Source organism: Nyctibius grandis, chromosome 2, assembly GCF_013368605.1.
Source record: "Nyctibius grandis isolate bNycGra1 chromosome 2, bNycGra1.pri, whole genome shotgun sequence".
In the NCBI taxonomy this organism is placed as follows: domain Eukaryota; kingdom Metazoa; phylum Chordata; class Aves; order Nyctibiiformes; family Nyctibiidae; genus Nyctibius; species Nyctibius grandis.
The window spans coordinates 27,557,463-27,577,766 of NC_090659.1; the positions used below are offsets into that span (position 1 = coordinate 27,557,463).

The 20,304-nt window shown below is 45.9% G+C and overlaps 1 protein-coding gene across 1 annotated transcript; it reads left to right on the top strand.

Moving 5' to 3' along the window:
- The first annotated feature begins 14,686 nt into the window (after positions 1 to 14,686).
- RPL8 (ribosomal protein L8) lies at positions 14,687 to 19,106 on the top strand. Its single transcript, XM_068422977.1, has 6 exons — positions 14,687 to 14,781; positions 15,069 to 15,212; positions 16,627 to 16,768; positions 17,212 to 17,430; positions 18,518 to 18,633; positions 18,906 to 19,106. Exons 2-6 carry the CDS (start codon positions 15,075 to 15,077, stop codon positions 19,062 to 19,064), a joined length of 774 nt encoding a protein of 257 aa, XP_068279078.1. The 5' UTR covers positions 14,687 to 14,781; positions 15,069 to 15,074; the 3' UTR covers positions 19,065 to 19,106.
- Positions 19,107 to 20,304: the final 1,198 nt, after the last annotated feature.

The following is a 20,304-nucleotide window of genomic DNA, read 5'->3' on the forward strand; positions in this document are numbered from 1 at the left end:
GCTCTGAGAATACCAGGGCTGGAAAGATACTCTGTCTGCTACAGAGGAGATGCCCAAGCATGTGAGAGCCAACATAGAATTATCAATGTGAAGAAAACCCATGCTAGTTAACTGTTTTGAAGCACCGAGCAGAGAGAAATTGGGAGAACAAGAGTTATTGCATTCTACGGACTTGGTCTTCCAGACCCACATGAAGGTGCAGAAGCTGGGGGGTGATGTGTGCCGTAGAGAGGGGCTGTGTGTTTCCCTTCAGAACAGCCTGAAAGCTTTTCAGGAATCTGAGCACTTAAGATATGTCTCAGAGAAATCATACCACAGTTGACTCTGCCTAGCCCGTGTATGTTTTCAATAGAAACATTGAAAATCATTTCAAGATTGAGGCATATACATGTTAAACTTCGAGTATAAGCTGAAGACCAAATAGAGCCATGCTAAATTGGTTTCTAGTACAGCCTGAAAAAGTACTCAAGATGCCACCTAATCCAAGTGATCCCATAGAAACCACCAGTATCTATGTGATCTCCTACCACCAAATCAGTCTTAAATTTGTAGGTGAGGTTACTAAATTCTCAGTCTGTTTTAATCTCTTTTCCATCAGAAATTAGCAAAGCTGAGAAATACTTTATGGCTATGCGTTTGTAATATTTGTACTTTTCTCTTTGAACATAAAACATAGGTAAAGATAATCCCTATAAAATGTGTCAACTCATCGTGCATTTATTATGGAATAATAATACTTATATTAATCAAAAGATTTGTAACATTTGTCCCTAACTTCATTACTGCAGAGTGGGCTGCACTGAGGAGCTGATCCACAAGACAGGAAAGGACAAAATTCAACAACCGGAGAATGAAGAGTTAAGGTATTACAAACTGTGGCCTCTGCAAAACCAGACTAAAATGCAGAGTTAAAAGCCTCTGCCAATTCTGGAACAGAAACTAAAGTCTGCTTCTACCACCAGGAAGCGATAGCAGCCAGGGGAAAATGGGAAGGGATCAAGAAACAGTGGGGTGAGAGACAAAAGCTAGAAGACCATCATCAGGATGAAAAGGTTGACTTGCCATCTTAGGCGTCACCAAATGAAGGCTGCATGGCCTGTGAGTCTTGAAAGTCCATCATAAGTATTAGGTCCAGCAGTGGATTTCTTGGTCAGAGTTATGCAGAAGGCCAAGCCAGACACTCTGGATGGTTTAGGATGTGCAGTTAGTTTCAGCACTGTCTGCTGCCTGCTTTATGACAGTTGTTGTAGCAGTATTGAATGGTAAATGGGTGAGTGAGTAGCAGCATGATGGCAGCGCTGCTGTTGCAGTAAGAAGAGAGGTACACGTGTCTTGATGGTTCAAACATGCCCATGTCAGCAGTGAATTCTGCAGTTTGTGTTAATAGTAGGAGCAACACCAGTGTTTCTCCTTGCCATGGGGGTGGCCAGCAGTCAGGCAGTCTACATGAATGATACTTGTGGGGGCACAGAATCGAGGAGCTGAAGGTACCGTCTGAAAAGAAATCTCTGTGGAGAGGAAAAAGGGAGATACCATTCTGCATGTCTGGGCTAGTGTGAATTCATCAGGCTCCGTGTTTGAACAGGAGCCAGGTATAGCGTACAAGTAACTCCTGTTTGCTGTGCCTGACCTAAATCCAAGTGTTGCTTTGTCAGGTTTTGTCCAACACATGTTCTGTTTCCCTACTGTGTAGTAACGCTGCTGGAGACTGGGTGTTAGCTTTGGAAACCTGCTGATTCAAACACAGAAGTATGAAGGCTGTATTGCGGCAACAGGAAGTGAGGACAGGTAACCTTACCACGTGTTTTATGGTGGTCAGAGGCTTCAGTTCATGTTAAAAGAATTCTTATTTGGGAAGTTTCAAAGGATTAAATATAGACCATCTTCACATGCTAGATGGCACTGAGGCTCTGGAAGCAACTTGCTTCTCTGCTAACAATGCTCGTGGGGATATAATGTCTTGTTTGTTTATTTATTAAATAGTTGTTTTTCAGGATTGACATCTATCACAGCCCAGCCATGCACCTCCACTGCCTCCCATTCCTTGGCAACAGTCTCCTCAGTGAGAATGCACAGCCAACACAAGTCCTCAAGCTGCCCCTGAATCCTTTCTCATCTTCAGTCTCACTGGTTTTGGGGAACACCGGAGTATTATACAATGGGTTTAGGGTGGTAAGATAAGCATCCACTATTTGAGCCTCTGCCTTAAACTACCACATTGCCATGAATGAATAAGTTTCCAGTAGCAAGGAGCCAGAAACTGTACTTGATAGGAAGATTGCCAGCTCTTCTGTGATACTCGCCTCTGACTGGGGCATGAGCAAAGTCTCCGTGGTATGATATCTGCACAAACACTGAATCCCACTCACCCCTGATGCTGATGACAAGGTTGAACAGAGCAAACGCACTCTATCCATCCACAGATGATGCCAGGGCCCTTTTCTCAGCAGAAGAACAGCAGGTGAGCTTGGTGTTGAAGGTGGAGAGGGTGTTGGTGCTATCAGTGAGAGATGAGAAGACAACAGGCAATTGAGATTATTGCAGTGTAAGTCCACTAGGGCCCCAACCCCAGGATATGAGATTTTTCCAGGCAGTGAAGGCGTTAAAGGTCTTTACTATTTAAAAGATCCATGTTTAAAGCCTAAACAAACAAACAAATCAAAAATAAGCAGTACTGAAATGGAAAAGAAAATCCACAAGCCAAAAAAGGGGTGCCAACAGGTAGCAGGAAAGGGAAAAAAACATATTTTGATCTAATTAGGTAACAAATGCATAAAGTTGCTAAGAAGCAGTGGTTTTGCTGCAGCAAGAAACTTCTCAATTCAAGAAGTAGTGGAGGTGAACCACAATGAACTGAGCGTGCATTCCCCCTCATGCTCTTAGGACCAAGCGTGGGTGCCATATACGTACAGTTAGCCAAGCTCACACACCTGGAGTGCACGTGTCACCACAGTGCAATGGTGACAAATGTTGTCACTCAAAGGAGAACAAGGAAATATGTGTAAAATCACCTTTTTGGAGGAAGGAGGAGGGGAGAAGGAGAAGGAGGTGGCTGTAACTTGACAACCCCAGCTCAAATGACCTATCAACATTACTCTATTCCCTCGCTTCCAAGAGATTTCAAGACAACATGACAGATGTGAATCTTGGAGAATGTAGAATAGTCTAAACCAAGAAGCAGTCTTCAGCTTTAACTAGGACAGTAGTGCTGTCCTGCTGTGGGATCACTGGGGCCCTGATTGCACTAATAGGCCGGAGCCACTCTGAGGAGCCCAACCTGGGACCCCCACACTTGGCACCCACTGGTCCAGGAACACCATGCCTGGGTCTGCACCGTGGCGGTGAGGGCACTGCCTGCCTCGGGGCTACCTGGGGCTCCCAGCTCGTGCTGCCACATGGAGCAGCCCCACTCCTGCTGCTCCCTGGCATATATCTAAGAGTAAAACCAAAAGCATCTCAAAAGCATAGGCTCTATTTATGAATGCTGTCATGCTTGCAAAGCAAAATTAAAATTCGTGCTATTGCAGGATGACAGACGTGGAATAATAAGCCAAAAACAAATCTTGAAAGAAGGAAAATATGTGCCTACAGTACCTGAATCGAGATCTCAGTGTTCAATGTTACAGGCAGAAAGGCTGTACAAAATCTTTAGATATTTAACCACTTGTGTGTGTTCCTGTGGGGAGGGAAATGATGGATTAGTTTTCCTGTGGAGGATTCATTAGTATATTCTGTTGTTGGCGAGTCAGGATTTTTAGCTTAGTGGGCTCAAGATGTATTGTGGTTTAGGCCTCAGAAGTTACCAACTCTGGTTAGCGAATTAAAAGAAAAAAAATTAATGCATTTAGGAACTGTAGAATGATTTTCCGAGATCTTTTATGAACCATCCTCCTCGCTTTGCTGGTTAGCATTAAGCACCTATTAACTCCATTTCAGGAAGGTGGTGATTAAACTGGGTCAAATGGAAGTGATTAGGTTGGATTATCCCTGTCATGGAAAAATTCACTGGAAGATCTAAGAGTGAGGAAATTGCCACACAGATCCCAGCAAGTCCTGCTGGAAGGTATATGAATTTGCTTTTCTCCCTGCAAAACAGCTTTGGCCCACCCAGGATCCCTCTAGATGCCTCAGACTTTCTTTGAATTGAATTGCTTTCATCTTGGAAGTTTCTCAGGACTGGTAAGCAAAGCAGTTGCCCCTGCATCGCTCCCACTTGTGTGGCTCACTCCAGGTCTATCTGTGCTGGATTTTGGAAGCATCCCTGAAGACACTGAAGCTACCTTTCCTGAGGGGTCTTTAATGAAAAAAAAATCTTTTCATTTCTGGTGCTAAAAATTACTAAGGAAATGTTCAGGTGGACAAGGAATAATAATACCATGCCTGCTAGGAGGGCAAACCCTGAAAGGCCAGCAAGAGGACCCAAAATGGAGAAAACAAATCTTGTACTTGAGAGTGGGTTCAGAATTGGGAAGGCACAGGGCACTGTGGGTGTGCATGAGCACATCTGCAGCACCTGAAGTACTTTGGATTTGACCAACCCAGAGAGCAACCTTGTTGCCCAAAAGTGGGATCTTCTACCTGGTATGCAAGCCAATACACATAGGGTTGAGGTATTCCTTTTATTGCAGATTTGTACAAAGCTGGGAGCTAGTTGGTATTCCACAAAACTAGCTCAACTTTAGCCCAGAATCACCACACATTTATAGAGAGTAATTAACATAGTTTTCCATATACTCTTTCTTATTGGTAATTGGTTCTCTTTAATATCTTTATCAATGATCTGGAGGAGGGGATTGAGTGCACCTTCAGTAAGTTCACAGACGACACCAAGCTGGGCAGGAGTGTTGATCTGCTCGAGGGTAGGAAGGCTTTGCAGAGGGATCTGGATAGGCTGGATCGATGGGCCAAGGCCAACTGTATGAGGTTCAACAAGGCTAAGTGTCAGGTCCTGCACTTGGGTCACAACAACCCCACGCAACGCTACAGGCTTGGGGAAGAGTGGCTGGAAAGCTGCCTGGCGGAAAAGGAGCTGGGGGTGTTGGTCAACAGACAGCTGAATATGAGCCAGCAGTGTGCCCAGGTAGCCAAGCCAGCCAACAGCATCCTGGCTTGCATCAGAAATAGTGTGGCCAGCAGGACTAGGGAAGTGATTGTCCCCCTGTACTCGGCACTGGTGAGGCCACACCTCGAATCCTGTGTTTAGTTTTGGGCCCCTCACTACAAGACATTGAGGTGCTGGAGCGAGTCCAAAGAAGGGCAATGAGCTGGTGAAGGGTCTAGAGCACAAGTCTTATGAGGAGCGGCTGAGGGAACTGGGGTTGTTTAGCCTGGAGAAAAGGAGGTTCAGGGGAGACCTTATTGCTCTCTACAACTACCTGAAAGGAGGTTGTAGCGAGGCAGGTGTTGGTCTCTTCTTCCAAGTAACAAATGATAGGACAAGAGGAAACGGCCTCAGGTTGTGCCAGGGGAGGTTTAGATTGGATATCAGGAAAAATTTCTTCACCAAAAGGGTTAACAAACATTGGAACAGGCTGCCCAAGGAACTGGTGGAGTCACCATCCCTGAACGTATTTAACAGATGTGTAGATGTGGTGCTTAGGGACATGGTTTAGTCGTGGACTTGGCAGTGTTAGGTTAATGGTTGGACTCGATGATCTTAAAGGTCCTTTCCAAACAAAACGATTCTATGATTCTATGAAATATTTAAATTATTCTCCCTCCTGATTGGCTTCTTCCTTTCTTGCATCAATTTAAAGGAACCGTAGTCTCATATCCCACTGCACATGCCCTAGAGAAGGTGGGGGTGTAGTAGACTTTGTTCCCAATTAGGTCAGTGGTCTCCATCTCCCCCTACCAATTTTGCCTTTACTCTGGTCACTACTTCTTTTGTGTTTCTTGGAGATCTTCCCATCTTCAGTTGCTCTGCAAGGACCAAATTTTTCCTTCGTATTTCATTGCTCACAAAAGCCATTCACATCTACACAATAGTTAACCAATCTTCCCTGACAACCCCTATACTTAGTAGCTGTAGTTTAGGTTATCATTAACCTAATCCATCTATCTTCCTAGACCTCTCAATCTTAAAATTAGTCCCCAAAGCTAGTAAAAATATGTCTTCCACTGATTTTGTTAACAACCTCTCTCCTGTAGGCCATGAGATGGGTCTGTGTGTAGCCCAAGCAGCAAGGCCAGATTCAGCAGTGTGAGCCTCAACTTTGCTGTGTGCTAGCAACAGGCTCCTGAGAGCCCAGGTCAGGTAAAAGGCTCTGCAGCCCCAGATATTGTGCTTGAAATCAGCCCCATACGAGCATCTAACCTACACAGGCAACCTATGCATGATTTGTGCAGCGATCCTGAGCTCTGGAGTAGAGCTCGGAGTAGACACATACCCTTGCAAGCCTCTCTCTCAGCACAGCCCCAATTTAAGGCCACCCTGCATTATGTGATCCCGCCACAGAGAAGCAAATATTTTGGGACTTTCACAATTACTAAGAAATAAGTAGCATTTTATTGCGGGGACTGGTACACAGTGTTTCTGTTGGCCAGCAGCCAAGGGGTTGCTTCCTCCTGGTGACATCTCTGAGTGCTTTCTGCATGCTGGGCTCCACTAGTCTGTTTTATTGGGATTTTCAGCAGACACCGTGTCACCGACCCCTCTGTCATAACCCTTCACCTCTTGTGCCATCAGAGAACCGCCCTGGGGAAATGAGGCCGAGACGTGTGTATGTGTACGAGCATGTGTATGTGCATGCGCCTGTGCACACAGCTGTGTTTATTTTATGTTGCATATAGAAGAGGATTATTTATGTTCTAATCATGATGTGTTCCCCAAGCAAAATATTTTCTGTTCTGATTTATTGCTCTCTTTAGGCCTGCCCTCAAGCATTGTTCTTATATTTGGAGCAGGTCACATTTTTTCCATTTGCAAATTCAAATCTTAAATGCATATTTAATGAAAAAAACCCCAACAGTTACTTGGAGGGAGGAGGAGTTTTCCCTTCTCTATTTTCCCATTTTATGTTTGTTTTCTTTCTTCCATCTTTCCTCTTACTCTTTTTCCTAGTTTATCTCTGAAAAAAAGGAAGGAAAAAGCAGTATCTAGAGAAAAAGCAAGAGCAATGTTTTTTTCTTATTTTTAGTTAAGAAATTAGAAAAGTTCAAAAGGTTTTACCCAGAAAAAGTCCACATGAAAAGGACCTGTCATTTTCTGGTTAGCACTGTTGTACTGTTGATCAAAAGTATCCAGCCAGCAAACCTGTGTAAATTAAAAATGCTTGTGCACTATATAGAGCCAGCATTTCTTGGTAACTACAAAAGAAATGCCTTTTTTTCTTTCTTTTTTTTTTTTTTTTTTTACTTCATAGTGCTTTGCAAAGCTTACGCAAGCGGTCTTAGAACTTAGTATTCCTTCTGTCTTACAAATATAAAAAAAGAGAGGTTCCCCCCACCTCCAGTCTTCTTTTGCTACAGGACTTCTTGGAGGACCAAAGAAATCAAATTAGTTTTGTAGGTTGCACTTAGAAGATATAGGAGAATGCAGATCTTTAACAATTTGAGCTTTTCTCCCATGTGTTTCTCAGGAGTTTTGATTCGAACAATCTCAGAAGAGTTTTTACACAGGCTGAATAAAAATTCTTTTTAAATCCTTTTTTAAATCTTCCCCTCTTACTCCATTTTTAATTCTCCTCAGTAGCTCAGGATTCCTTTCTGTTTTGAGGCATGAAATCCTTTCAGCTCTTTTGCCTACATGCCAAAAAAGAGCAAGAACAAAGCAAAAGATTATGGGAAAAAAAAGCAAGAAAATAATGACATTTTCTTTTTTTAAAAAGATCTCATCTATCATTATGCCACAAGAAAACAAAAAATTCCAAAACATACACTTTTTTCCTCTCTATGGGTCACATCTATCAAGACAGAGAAAATTCTGTGCTCTTGTATTTGGTTTCTAAGCTGGATGCACAAACTACCCTGGCTGTAGCCTCCAGGGACATTGTCACCAAACAAATGCTGTCATTAAAGTATTGGTAGGAGGTCCATTAGCAAATGCAAAGAGAAAAACAATTTTTTGGGGGGTTGGGTAGGAAAAGCAACTAGTAACTAAATCTGGAAGTACAGCTGGCTGCTCTTAAATTAGAGAGCTTTAGGAGGTCTCCCACACATCGCTGTAGGATTGCAAGTTTGCCAAAGAGGTTTTTGAGCTATGCATTGCTGCAGATATGCTTCACCTCCTCCAGCTTTGCTATCCTTTTCTTGCTAAGCTTCTCTATGGCTGTAAGCCTCTCTCAGTTAACTCCCCAACGTCTCTCTGGGCAGTATCTCAATGCTCGTCCATCTCTCCTTCCAGTTCTTTTAGTTCCTTGGTATGGTTTCAATCCCATATCTCAGCTGCTCAAGAGGAAAGAAAATGAGCTCAGTGGATTTCTGCCCTTCTCCATCAGCTGCCCCTATTATCTCATTAAGAAAAAAAGCTTATCCAGATGTATAACTAAAACAACACATTTTTTTTCTTAGAGATTTTCTTGCATCACTCCTCTCTGCAGGTAATTTTACTGTTGTTTTACAATACAGGTAGAAGGTGATTTTCCTACATAGAGTGTTGCTTGGCCCTGAATCTGGTGGGTTGTCAATTTTTCCCTGTTTGCAGCTGAAAGTAATTTTTCAGAAAACATGGTCATACTCCAGTCTGAGAGAACTAGCACAGCATTTGAGCATTCCCTTGCAAGGACTAGTCCACAAAGGCTGCATTCTGCAAAGATACCTTGACGCATGTGTAACGCCTGTATCTTAAGCACATGTAATTTACATGCATGTCAGCAACCAGATTATCTCACCAGACAGGTGGGCAGTTTTTCCAGGACCAGTGATTAGTTTAATATATTGTAAGAGATAGCGAAGGAAGAGAAGTAGCTCCTCTCTTACTTGACAGTACACAAAGTCAATTTATTGCAAAACAGAAATCTCCAGAATACCAACAACAGTTACTGTGCACACTTTGAGGCTGCTGTACACAGGGAATTATTATTACCATGTTTAATGGGAGGACAAGAATAACCATCAATCACTGTTCCCCAATACCCTCCCCGTTAAGGCTAAAATTAATCTTAGTTTGAAACTAAAATAAAGCAGAACTCCTTTTGTGCTCGTTGTTCTGGAACAGGGAAGATCCTCAGAAAATCAAGTGCTTTGGGCTAAAGGCCTCTAGAGGTCACCAGAACCTAATTAATAAGCATTGCTAAACCCATCTGTGAAGTGTAAATCACTTTGTTTTGATTGGGACTTTCCACCTCTGCAGCTCTGGGTCTCCCCTCTCGCAAGGAATCCAGACTGTCATTAGATGATGAAGAATATAAAATGCTTGCAAACCCACGCCCTCCAGCAGAGGCTTGGCTATGCAGGAGTCAGCTCCCTTTTGGGTAAGAAAGCAGAGTCACACAATTGGCATCTTTTTCTCTGCGCACGGTTCCAATCTTACCTGCGTGCTTTGTGATAAAACCTGCCCTGGCGCAGATGGAGTCTCTCGTGCCCCATGGGCGATGTCTTGCCACACCTTTGTAAGCCCAGTGATGCCGCGAGTATTGCCAAAGTGAGAGGGATGCCAGTTCTTTCTCTTGTGCTGATGCATGAAAGCAATAACACAAAAGAGTGCACAGGCTGAGCGTGCAGATTAGTAATTGGCAAGGATTTTTCTGTGTGCATTTTTGCCTTGCAAATTATGATCTGCAAACACAGGAAAGCCTGTAAAGAGCAAGGTTTCCTTCCAGGCCACCCAGTGTTGTATCTACAGGGAAGGTTTAGAGAAGAGCTACAATTTAATTATGATTAAGCAGTTGTCATGAGGCCAGAGACCTCATCTGCTTCATGCAAGAGCAGAAGGGAAAGCTCAAGTAATTTTCCTGGAGCTCCCTCCAGGGTTTAGGAATGAGACAGTCTGGGGAGAAGGGAGCTGGGTACAGTTGAGGGAGAATATTTATTTCAAGACAGCAAACAGAAGCTGATCCTTTCAGGAGAAGTTCCTCCGAAGAGAGCAAAGGTATTTATTTTGGGAGCTGTCACTGGAATGGAGGCCTGTGCTGTCTCAGCAGAGGAATTTTTGTCCCCTCTGAAAAGCCAGAAGAGTTGAATACAGATAAGTGGTCTTTGCCTCGTCAGGATGGTGAGGGTGGTATGGGGGGCTGCTGTGAGGGGATCCTCACAAAGGGCTCCTTTGCTTTTAGATACAGGATTCTGCAGGCCCACGACGTTTCCTCAGAGTCCAGGGAGTTTTTCTGGATGCACAGCAGGAGGTGAGGCTGTGCCCCTTCAACAGCCTGTGCGGTAGCTCCTTTCCATGGCCCTTCCTTTGCCTCAGTGGCAGCAAGTGGCATGCACTCCTTGTGCCCTGCTCTGGGAGCAGCAGCCCACAGTAATAGGATCGCCCTGAGAGTGTTTACTGGGCATTAGCAGGTATGTTATTTTTGCAGACTGGAACTGTGACGCTGCAGCCTGGCTGGAGTCCACGTGTCAATCCCTAATCCCATGCAAAGCCCCAGAGAGGTCAGCAAGACCATAAACAGAGGTATGTGCCCACCTGAAGAAGGGCAGGATTATTTTCCACTCCCAGAGAGGAAATGCTCATATGAATCTTATGGCCATCCTTTATGTTCTTCCCATTTACTTGAGAAAGAGGCACAGATAAGAGTTAGGTGCTTCCCTTCTCAGTTCCCTTCTCAAGGTTGGGTACTAGAGAAACCTTGCTGCTTCTTCCCCCTCTCCAAACAGCAATCTCATCAAGATTTCTTGCTGGCTGCCACCTGTAGAGAGCAGAACACCACGCCTTTTGCTATTTACAGTGCAATTAACCTTTAGAAAATTAGCCTGAGACTGTCACGAAAGGATTAATTAAGGTAACACACCCTTGACGTGTTCCCACCATGCATGTAGTGTGCTGCGTTTGCAGCAGCATACCCACAACTCTGCCAAAACTCTTTCAGAATCAGAGGGGTATTTTTTATCCTTTCTGCATTATCCCAGAAAATTTGCCAGCCACACGGAGATGCATGAGGAAGGGCTCCAACAGACACAGTCCCGTGGAAGTAGTTACAGTGAGATAAGACCTGGCCTTCCCCAGCAGTGCGGGTGCTTCCCTGCTGCTGAATGTTACTGCCCTGGCAGCAAGGATGTGGGGCCATGCCTCAGCCACCTCAGCTGAATGTTGTAGTTTAAGCAGCCAAAGAAGGAAGTTGCTGCCAAAATATCAGGCTGTGATGTGCAGCAGCTGTGCTTTGGAAACATACCCTATTTTGCCCAGCACTGTCAGACTTCCATCCAGGTTTCTGTGCGCATGTCCAGGAGGCATAATGCATGCACACCGAGGCCAAGGGTTCTGGAACACCTTAGACCTCTGGCCCTTGTACAGCGGAGTTGATCTGTGCAGATGTGCAGGACATGCCCGGGTTATCTGGACATCCCTGTGCTTGCTGCCAGGCCTCGCAGAACCCTCAGGCAGATGAGCCAGTTCTCCCAGCTCCAGCACAGCCAGAGTTCTGGTGGGAAAAGAGGCCTTGGCCGGGGAAATTCCAGCACGCCGGCCCTGCTTCCAGGTGGCTGTAACTCCTGACACAGAGGCAGGGTGGCCGGTAAAGGCAGCAGCATCTTAGCCAAAGCAGCTGCAGTCACCACAGTTGATATCCTGAAGGCTAAAATCTCAGGACTCAAAGCTGCACCAGAGACCAGTTGCTGCGCAGCAGTGCTGTTGGTAGGCAATGCCAGGTGATACCTATATTGGTGGGCGATGGTTTTGTCGTGCTATTGTAGCCCCATGTCCCACACTGTGTCACCCAGCGTGGGCTTGTCCTGCTGTACCTTTGCTGCTGCCACCTCCTCCTCACACAGCGAAATCCCCCGTGGATGGGTTCTGGGGAGATGGCGTCAGCCCAGGGAATGGGGGCTTAGTGAGGAGGGAAATGGCCTCGTTTCAAACCACAGCACCACCTCCGCCTCCTAAATGTTTACCAGAACAGTGATCGTTGGTAGTGCCCAACACTTTTATTTCTTCAGCAACAAGATTCGAAGGGTATGACCCACAGCAACACTAGTCTGACAAATCCTGGACAGTATTTTTTAATTGCAATCAGGTGTAAACTACTTCCTTACGTTTCTTTGGATCCATGAATATTTGAAGGCAGAGCTAAACAAAGTATTTAACCTCATTGTAAGTTCAGTCCGTGCTTGGCTGAGTCAGGTAATACAATGCTGTTATTCTTTGATGATGCAAGTGTTTAGCTAATGTCTCTTATGGCTGGAGAAATCAATTATAAAGTTACATCACCACTGATGCAGTTCTGTCATCTATTTGCATGTCTTCTCTGATTCCCAAACTCTGTCAAGGCTAGAAAACGTGGGAGGCTTTCAGGGTTTTGCGTCCAGGAGTGTACCCTAAGGAAATCATGAATGCACGCAGAGATGAGACCTAGATGCATACCATTCCCAGCCTCCTCCTGGTTTTCTCTGACGCAAAAACACTTAAGAGCCAACTTGGATGATACCGGCACTGGGACCCTGGGCATGCAGCATGGTCTGATCCAGGGGTACGCATAAACACAGCCTGAGGTGGTACAAAGAGATAATAACCATTCAGCATTACTGGGAAGAAAGGCTGAAACAGCATCTGTTGCAATGGTGAACTCAGAACTCTTCACGCTGTTACGGTACGGACATTTCTAACAATATTCAGAACATCCAAAAAAGCTGGTAGGGAGGAGCAAGGGATTAGTCTGGTTTCAGCCTCACCCTCCGTGTTGCAGCAATACCTTAGCAGTGAGACAGCTGGCCAAGCCCACAACGTAACTGAAAGGTTGCAGCTTCACAGATGGTGATAGCGGTACGCAAGACTGCACCGTGAATTAAATAATAATAAAATGAATACAAAGTATAGTTGATACAGGATAATAAAAAGAATGAGTGTACTAAATCATTACACAACTACTCACCTTCTTATATAATTGATTACTAAGTCCTTTAATTAATTTGCTGTTAAGAACATGGAAGAGGAGTGACCAAGGTAATTTACTGGTTATATGCACATTATTTGGAAATTCAGATAGTTCCTAAAGGCTCTGATTCTTGTCAGATTTAGTAGCAAAACCTAACAATGCTCCTGCCCCCACAACTGAAGCCAACAGGAACCATAAATTAGTCTCAAGTTATTTACACTCAGTGTATAAACATAAACCTAAATAAGTGGCAGTTTGTCGTAATATGTCACGCTGTAACACGTCAAAGGGGGCTCAGGCTGAGAAGCTGGCACACTGGCTGCTTGTCGGGGGGACAGTAACCTCCAGCAGATGGGCAGAGCGGACAACAGGCTGTGCTAATCTCTTCACCTGCGGTGGCTGAGTCTGACAGGGATCGTACCTCAGAGCCCTTTAGTAGTACAATTTTCTTGCATGTACTGAGGGGTGTGACTTCCATTTGTCCTGGGAAGACTGATGTGGGAAAGCTTTTCTGTCAAGAAATGGTGGATGTTTAGGTTCTTCTTGGTTCAAGACAAGGAGAGCAATTGCATCTATGGGCCTACACGGATGAGCTTTTCCTGATTTCCAATGAGTCGATCTGAAGTCAAATAGTCTGTCTCTAGTGAATTGGGTCATCAGCAGTGACCTCTTCGGGAAGAAGGGCCTCTGATGCTGAAAACCTCGTGGACTGTTAAAGAAGTTAAGGCACTTTTCATTTCCCCTTCCAGGGCATAGCACAAGTTGATTAGGAACACTAAGATGATTACCTCTGCTTTGTGTTAGCTCTCAATTATGCCCTAATTAATATTAATAGAAATCTGGCAAAGGCAGCTTAAAGCAGCAACAGGGTTTTTATCTTCAGTCACTTCCTAGCCTGAAACCTGCAGCTGTTAAACTGCACAATACAGAAATCTTTAAAAATATATAATCAGTCAAGGAGCGTCTTCGGTCTGACTAATGAAGAAAGGTTTTGGCATGACGGCTTTAGAAACGGCTCTTGGCTCTGGGAACCTGGTTGTTTACGCGAGGTCTCCCGGCCACAGGCTCTCAGCCCTCCGGATTTTTAAACGGTAATTGCCTCAAGAAAACCCCAGAGAAGTGGAGCAATAAACCCCGAGACCCTTGCCCAGAGTGCGGGGGCAGCTCCTGCCCAGCCCGTCAGAGCTGCGTCAAACGGCGTCACACGCTACCGAGGAGCTGCCCTTGCCGGCCGGCCTGTCCCGGCCCTGGCTCCCGCCTGCATTGGGGCCCACGGAGCCTCTCTGCCGCGGCCGAGGCGACGACCCCCCAGGCGGCAGTGACCGGGCAGAGCTCCCCGGGCGGGCAGATGGGTCGGGCAAACCCGCCCGGCGCCCCGTTACCGCGGCCGCCCTGGGCCGAGCCGCCTCACGCCCGGCGCCGCAGGGCCAATCCAGGTCAGCCCAGGGGGAAACCGAGGACGCCCCGGCTCAGGGCTGGCGCGAACCGCCCGGCCCAGGGGACGCGCCTGCCCCGGGAGGCAGCGGGCGGGGCGTTAACGCCCCCCGCGCGCGCCCCCGCCTCCTCCTTCCCCCCGCCCCGCCCCGCCCCGCCCCGCTCAGCTGCCCCGCCGTGGCGTCACTGGCGGGGCGGGGCTGCTCCCGCGCTCTGCCCCGCCCTCCCGCAGGGACCGCGACAGCTGGGTTGCCTGGCAGCGGCGCGGCGTGACGTCACGGCGGCGCGACTGCCACCTGCCCTCCCAGCGCCGGAAGGGCCTTGGCGCCGCGGTGACGTCGGCGCTTCCTTTTTTCCCAGCGAGGCCGGAGCGGAGGTAGGAGTGCGGCCGGGGCGTCCCCCATCCGCCGCCATCCGCCCCTCACCTGCGGCGCGGCCGCCGCTGCCGCCCGCCCTGGCTCTGCTCTAGCCCTGCCCCGCGTCTCCCCCCGCGCGGGAGGGAGCTGGGCCGCTGCACGGCGGGGGGGCGGGGGCCGCGGCCTGGCGCTAACGGCGGCCGCCGCCTGGCGCTAACGGCTGCGGGGGTTATGGGGGAGGGGAAGGGGCGCCCTCGCTCGTGGCAGCGCTAACAGCGGTTGTGGGCGCGCTGCCCTCTGCCTGCAGGGCGCCATGGGCCGCGTGATCCGGGGCCAGAGGAAGGGCGCGGGCTCCGTCTTCCGCGCCCACGTGAAGCACAGGAAGGGCCCGGCCAAGCTCCGCGCCGTCGACTTCGCCGAGAGGCACGGCTACATCAAGGGCATCGTCAAGGTAGGAGCGGGCCCATGGCGGCGGGGATCGCGGGGGTCCGCGGCGGGTGCCGGGGCCCGGGTGCTCTGGACCCCGCGGCTGGAAGGGCCCTCAGCAGCCTTGTCGTCGAGGGCCGAGGGACCGGAGGCACGTGTTCCCCAACACCTCGCTTGTGTAAGGGGTCTGAAGCCCTGTCGGCTGTGCTGAGAGCTGTTCGGCTGCTCCTTACCCGGGCTTCTTATGTTTTGTTGAATAAGTCACGTTCTTCAAAACGCTGAGCTGGTTTGGATTTATGACAGCATTTAAATAAAGAAGCTAGCAGCATGTAGCAATATGATTTTCTGTTAGAGCTTTGCTAATGCAGGAATATCAATGTGCTTTTATATCTAATAGCTCCCAGTACCTTATGAAACATGGGTGGGAAGAGTTGTCCGCATAGTTGATTGCATCTTTAAAAAAAAAAAAAATCGATCTTCATAAAGACTAAGTAGTATCTATCATCTTAGTCTTGAGCGGTGGGGTCAAGGCAGTACTTTTATTTGGGGTATGATAGTGTTTCAGGTCTGGTGTAGGTATTTTTTGTGTCAGTGACTTGGACTGCAAACAGTGCCACTGGGTACCTGGCTAGATGCTCTGCGCATCTAGCCATCTCTTCAGCCTTTTAGAGCAGGGTCACCTTCAGGCTGGAGAAGGATCTTTCTTCACACTCACCATAATTGAGTTTGATGATAAAAAGTAGATAGGTAGGTTTGACTTAAACTTATGTAATACTTGGGGTAGGGTGTTTGCCTGACAGGGTTGAAAACAGCAGTAAACACATTACTACTGGACACTAACAACATCTGAACTTTCCTAGAAAATAGACATATCTTAAAGAGTTCTAATCACTTAGCTGTAGTTTAAATATATGGTTGTGTATTGGAATCTCAGTGTACTTCAGGAACAGAATTGACATATTTTTCTGACAGAAAAAAAAACAAGTGTGTGCTTCCTCATTTAGGGCCTTACGTAGCTTCAGTGTGCTTAGAAGGTTAGAAACACTTCCATTATTAGAAAACACTTGGAGAAATTGCTGCTTGTGTCCAACTTTGTCTCTGCCCAAAAGTGATTGGGCAACTAGTGAAAGTGAATTTCTTAGTATGGAGAGATCTGACATCTGCAGAATGTCAGGAATAAAACAGTTCAGACACGATTAGTTTCAAGCGGCACACTTAACCAGAGTCATTATTTTGTGATACAGATATTTGAGGTTGTATTTGTACAAATGTGAATCTTCAGCTCATTCACAGGAGAAATCAAGATCCCTCTGAGAAGGGGGGATCCTAGTGAGAATTACCTCAGTAGTAATCACCTCCAGTTTTTCTAGTTCTTTGATTTCTGCAGAACCCATGACAAATGCTGTATCCTGTTCTAAAGCACATCTACGTTCCAACAGGACATCATTCATGATCCTGGCCGAGGCGCTCCCCTTGCCAAGATTGCCTTCCGTGACCCGTACAGGTTTAAGAAACGAATCGAGCTGTTCATTGCTGCTGAGGGTATTCATACTGGCCAGTTTGTTTACTGCGGCAAGAAAGGTGAGTTAAGACCGAAAGTGTGTTGCCTGAGCAGTTTCAGAAGGCTAAAGCAGGTGTTGTCCGAATACACGAAGGGAGGTTTTTTAAAGTGTAGTTGTGGGCCATCACAAAGCAGTAGCTTCCACTAGCTTCAAGCAAACCTAGATTTCCGTCTTGGAGGTTGCAGTCTCCTCATGCAGCCTGTTTTGATTAACAAGCCTAACCGCAGTTCTTGTCCAGTGTTTGGGTTGTTCTATCTAGAGTCCCATTTTGCCTGCCTTTCTGTTACACTGAACATGAAACTTGTGTTTGAAGTCAAACAATAAAAAGGTGCCCCTGCCTGTTGCTCCTGCAGTGTTTATGCGGTGCCCCTTTTCTGTGCAGAGAGGCCCATGTTAAACAGAACTGTAATTCAAGTACAGGAGCCTGAATGAAGCTGTTGATACTCTGATCACTCTTTGCAGCTCAGCTGAACATTGGCAATGTTCTACCTGTTGGCACCATGCCGGAAGGCACCATTGTGTGCTGCCTCGAGGAGAAACCTGGTGACCGTGGAAAGCTGGCCCGTGCTTCTGGAAACTACGCCACCGTCATCTCTCATAACCCTGAAACAAAGAAAACTAGAGTGAAGCTGCCTTCTGGCTCCAAGAAAGTGATTTCTTCTGCTAACAGAGCTGTTGTTGGTAAGGAGAGACAGCTATGAACTTGTCACTGAGTTTATGTCCTGCTAAGCAAGCTTTCAAACAGGGCCCCAGTTCCCAATATGGTGTAGAAAATAGCATTGTTTACAGGCTGGTCCCAGGATTATGCACAGGTACAGTCTGTGCATAGGTGCCTAACTTGTATATTATGCCTGCATTACTTGTGGTAATGGGAACTTAAACTTGGAGATAGTTTGACCTGGTAAGATTCCTCAAGCTGGAATCACTCAGCCTATAAAATCTGCAGCCCTCTGGGAGGAACTGCTGCAGAAAATGGCATGAAGGTTTCCTGCTTTTGATATAGTGACTGAGCCTATGGGGTAGTGCTGGAGGTGCTTAGCCGCTGTAGGTGTCGTCAGTTGGGTGAAGTATTCTGGAATGTCTGACAATGAATAAAAAGCCCATTGTCAAGAAGGAGACATGTTACCAGGTTTGTTATACACTTGACTGACAGCTGTACTTGTCTTTTGGCACTTGATGTAGTCCTCGGCAAGTGTTTAAAGGTGGGAGGAGAGAGAACTGTTAGGCTTAAGCAGTTTTACTTGTGTTGATGAGGCAGAAGTTACCAAATGTCCCTGCATCCAAACAGAAGATAACAAAATTAACAATCTGTGGTCTGTTACTCTAGTAAAGTTGACTAAATAATGAAATAACTAGCTATTAAATCTCAAAGGGCTGAAAAGTCCACTGATGTCTTTCAGTTGATACTTCCTTTAGTTGTAACACTAACAAAGCTGTTTTCGCCAAGAAATTCTAGCGATAAAACGGGGGTAGTGCCTTAGAAAAAGCGCTAAACTCAATCCTGTATGTCTGGATTGAAGGGTAGTAATTAAAGTATGTGTCTTCTTGCCGATCACTTAGTGCATGGCTAGTAGCTTGAGCATAATCTCATTGCGTGTGTTGAATGGAAAATACTAGTTTCAATATGCAGTTGGGATTGTTTGAGATTGGTCATCAGAAGCTTATTCTTAGAACTTGAATATTATTAGGAATTAGTCTTGTTAAACCATTTATTTCGTGCTCTTGTCTGTTGTATTTGCCTGTTATCAATCCTGTTGATTTTTTTCAGGAATTGTTGCTGGTGGAGGTCGTATTGACAAGCCCATCCTGAAGGCTGGCCGTGCCTATCACAAATACAAGGCAAAGAGAAACTGCTGGCCGCGTGTCCGTGGTGTGGCCATGAATGTGAGTCCATTTTCAATTAGTTTTCACTCTTGTTTTTTATGGCTTAGGATTTGTTTGGTAGGAGGAGTCTGGCATATAGCTGGAAAGAAAGCTTCACAGATGCTGTAATTGCACATTTAATTAGGGTAGTTAGCAGCACTTGATGGTTACTGCACTGTATGAAAAATGAAGCTGTTAAAACTTTTGTTCCCTTAAATCAGTTTATTGTTGTTAAATGTCATTACTCATTTCTGTTGTTAATTATATTGACAACTTGATTTCCTTTTCCACAGCCTGTAGAACATCCTTTTGGTGGTGGTAACCATCAGCACATTGGCAAGCCTTCAACCATCAGGAGAGATGCTCCTGCTGGGCGCAAAGTTGGTCTCATTGCTGCCCGTCGTACAGGTAGACTGCGTGGAACAAAGACTGTGCAGGAAAAGGAGAACTAAAGACCTAGCATGGAGTTTACAGAATAAATTTTTAAAACATAACTTGTGTGAAGTTCCAAGTTATCTGTTGCTAAAGTGTGGCTAAAATAGGGATAATAAATATTCAACCTTCAACAGGGGAAGTTGTGAGTGAGATGAGGGGTTTTTCCCTGCCTTCAAGAGCAGGAATTCTTTCAGCCAGCACTTTGGGTCTGTAAGCCAGTGCTACAGGCTGGAATAACACTTGGTGTAGGTGCTCCTGTGCCTAGATGTGATGTTAACACTTGCGTGGTAGTTCACCTACAGGAATCAAAATAACACTGATCCTGAAGTGCCTGTGCCAGACCTCCACAGGTGAGTATGACCTTATATTGACAGGAATCCAGTGGAATGCAAAGCAGGAAGAATAATTTTCTGTATCTGCCCACAAAAATAGCGCTGTAGCTGGCCACACATGTCTGTAAAGTGGGAAAGATGATCAAAAAAACCAACCACGCACCTTGAAGAAAGGCACCGGATGACATTTGGGAAAAATATAAAAAGCAATTTGACAAGTTTTGTTTCTTTATATACCCCCAATACCATCAAAGTCTGTGTCATGTTTTTGCCATGAGGTCAGAAGCTCTTGCTTATGTGCCCTTACTCTCCTGACACGGATCTAAATTTAACACTCCTCCCAAACATTATCAGAACAACATTTAAAGTATTTAATGTTCAAATGACTGCCGTGACAAAAGCTGAGTTAAGAAAGATTTTGCAATACATCAAATACAGTAGAATTTTCCTCGCATGAGAGCTGTTCTTTCAGGCTGTTGGTGCAAAGAACTTCCAGCACAATTTGCATTAAATGCACCTAAAGAACTTACAGAAACCATGGTTTCCAACTGTGCTTGGATTTGTTGACTCCACGTGTTTTCTAGGAAAGGGGGAGATTCTTACAACACTTGCTGCCTTTGTTGCTGATCCCAGGCTCTGCCAGGTGTCCACAGCCAACAGCTGGAATATCAGTGCGCTAAATCTATGGGTATGGAGTAATTGCACAAATAAGCAAGCACCATATTGCCAATCTTTAATGTAAATATACAGGATGGAATGCTAAAAGTCACTTTAAATTCACACAGTAGTATGAGGATTTTGAAGATTTGAGTCCATTCTCCAAACTGAGGAACAATTGCTCTTGTTGCATATAACTATTATTAAAGTAGAGTCTCTCATAAAGTTTGCTACAAATTGGAGACTTATCGTTAATGTTTGCATCCCG

Excerpts from the sequence above, each read along its gene's own strand:
- RPL8 (XM_068422977.1), top strand. The coding sequence starts at position 15,075 with ATGGGCCGCGTGATCCGGGGCCAGAGGAAGGGCGCGGGCTCCGTCTTC. Across the intron at positions 15,213-16,626 it reads ACATCAAGGGCATCGTCAAG|GACATCATTCATGATCCTGG; the intron begins GTAGGAGCGGGC and ends ACGTTCCAACAG. Across the intron at positions 18,634-18,905 it reads TCCGTGGTGTGGCCATGAAT|CCTGTAGAACATCCTTTTGG; the intron begins GTGAGTCCATTT and ends CCTTTTCCACAG.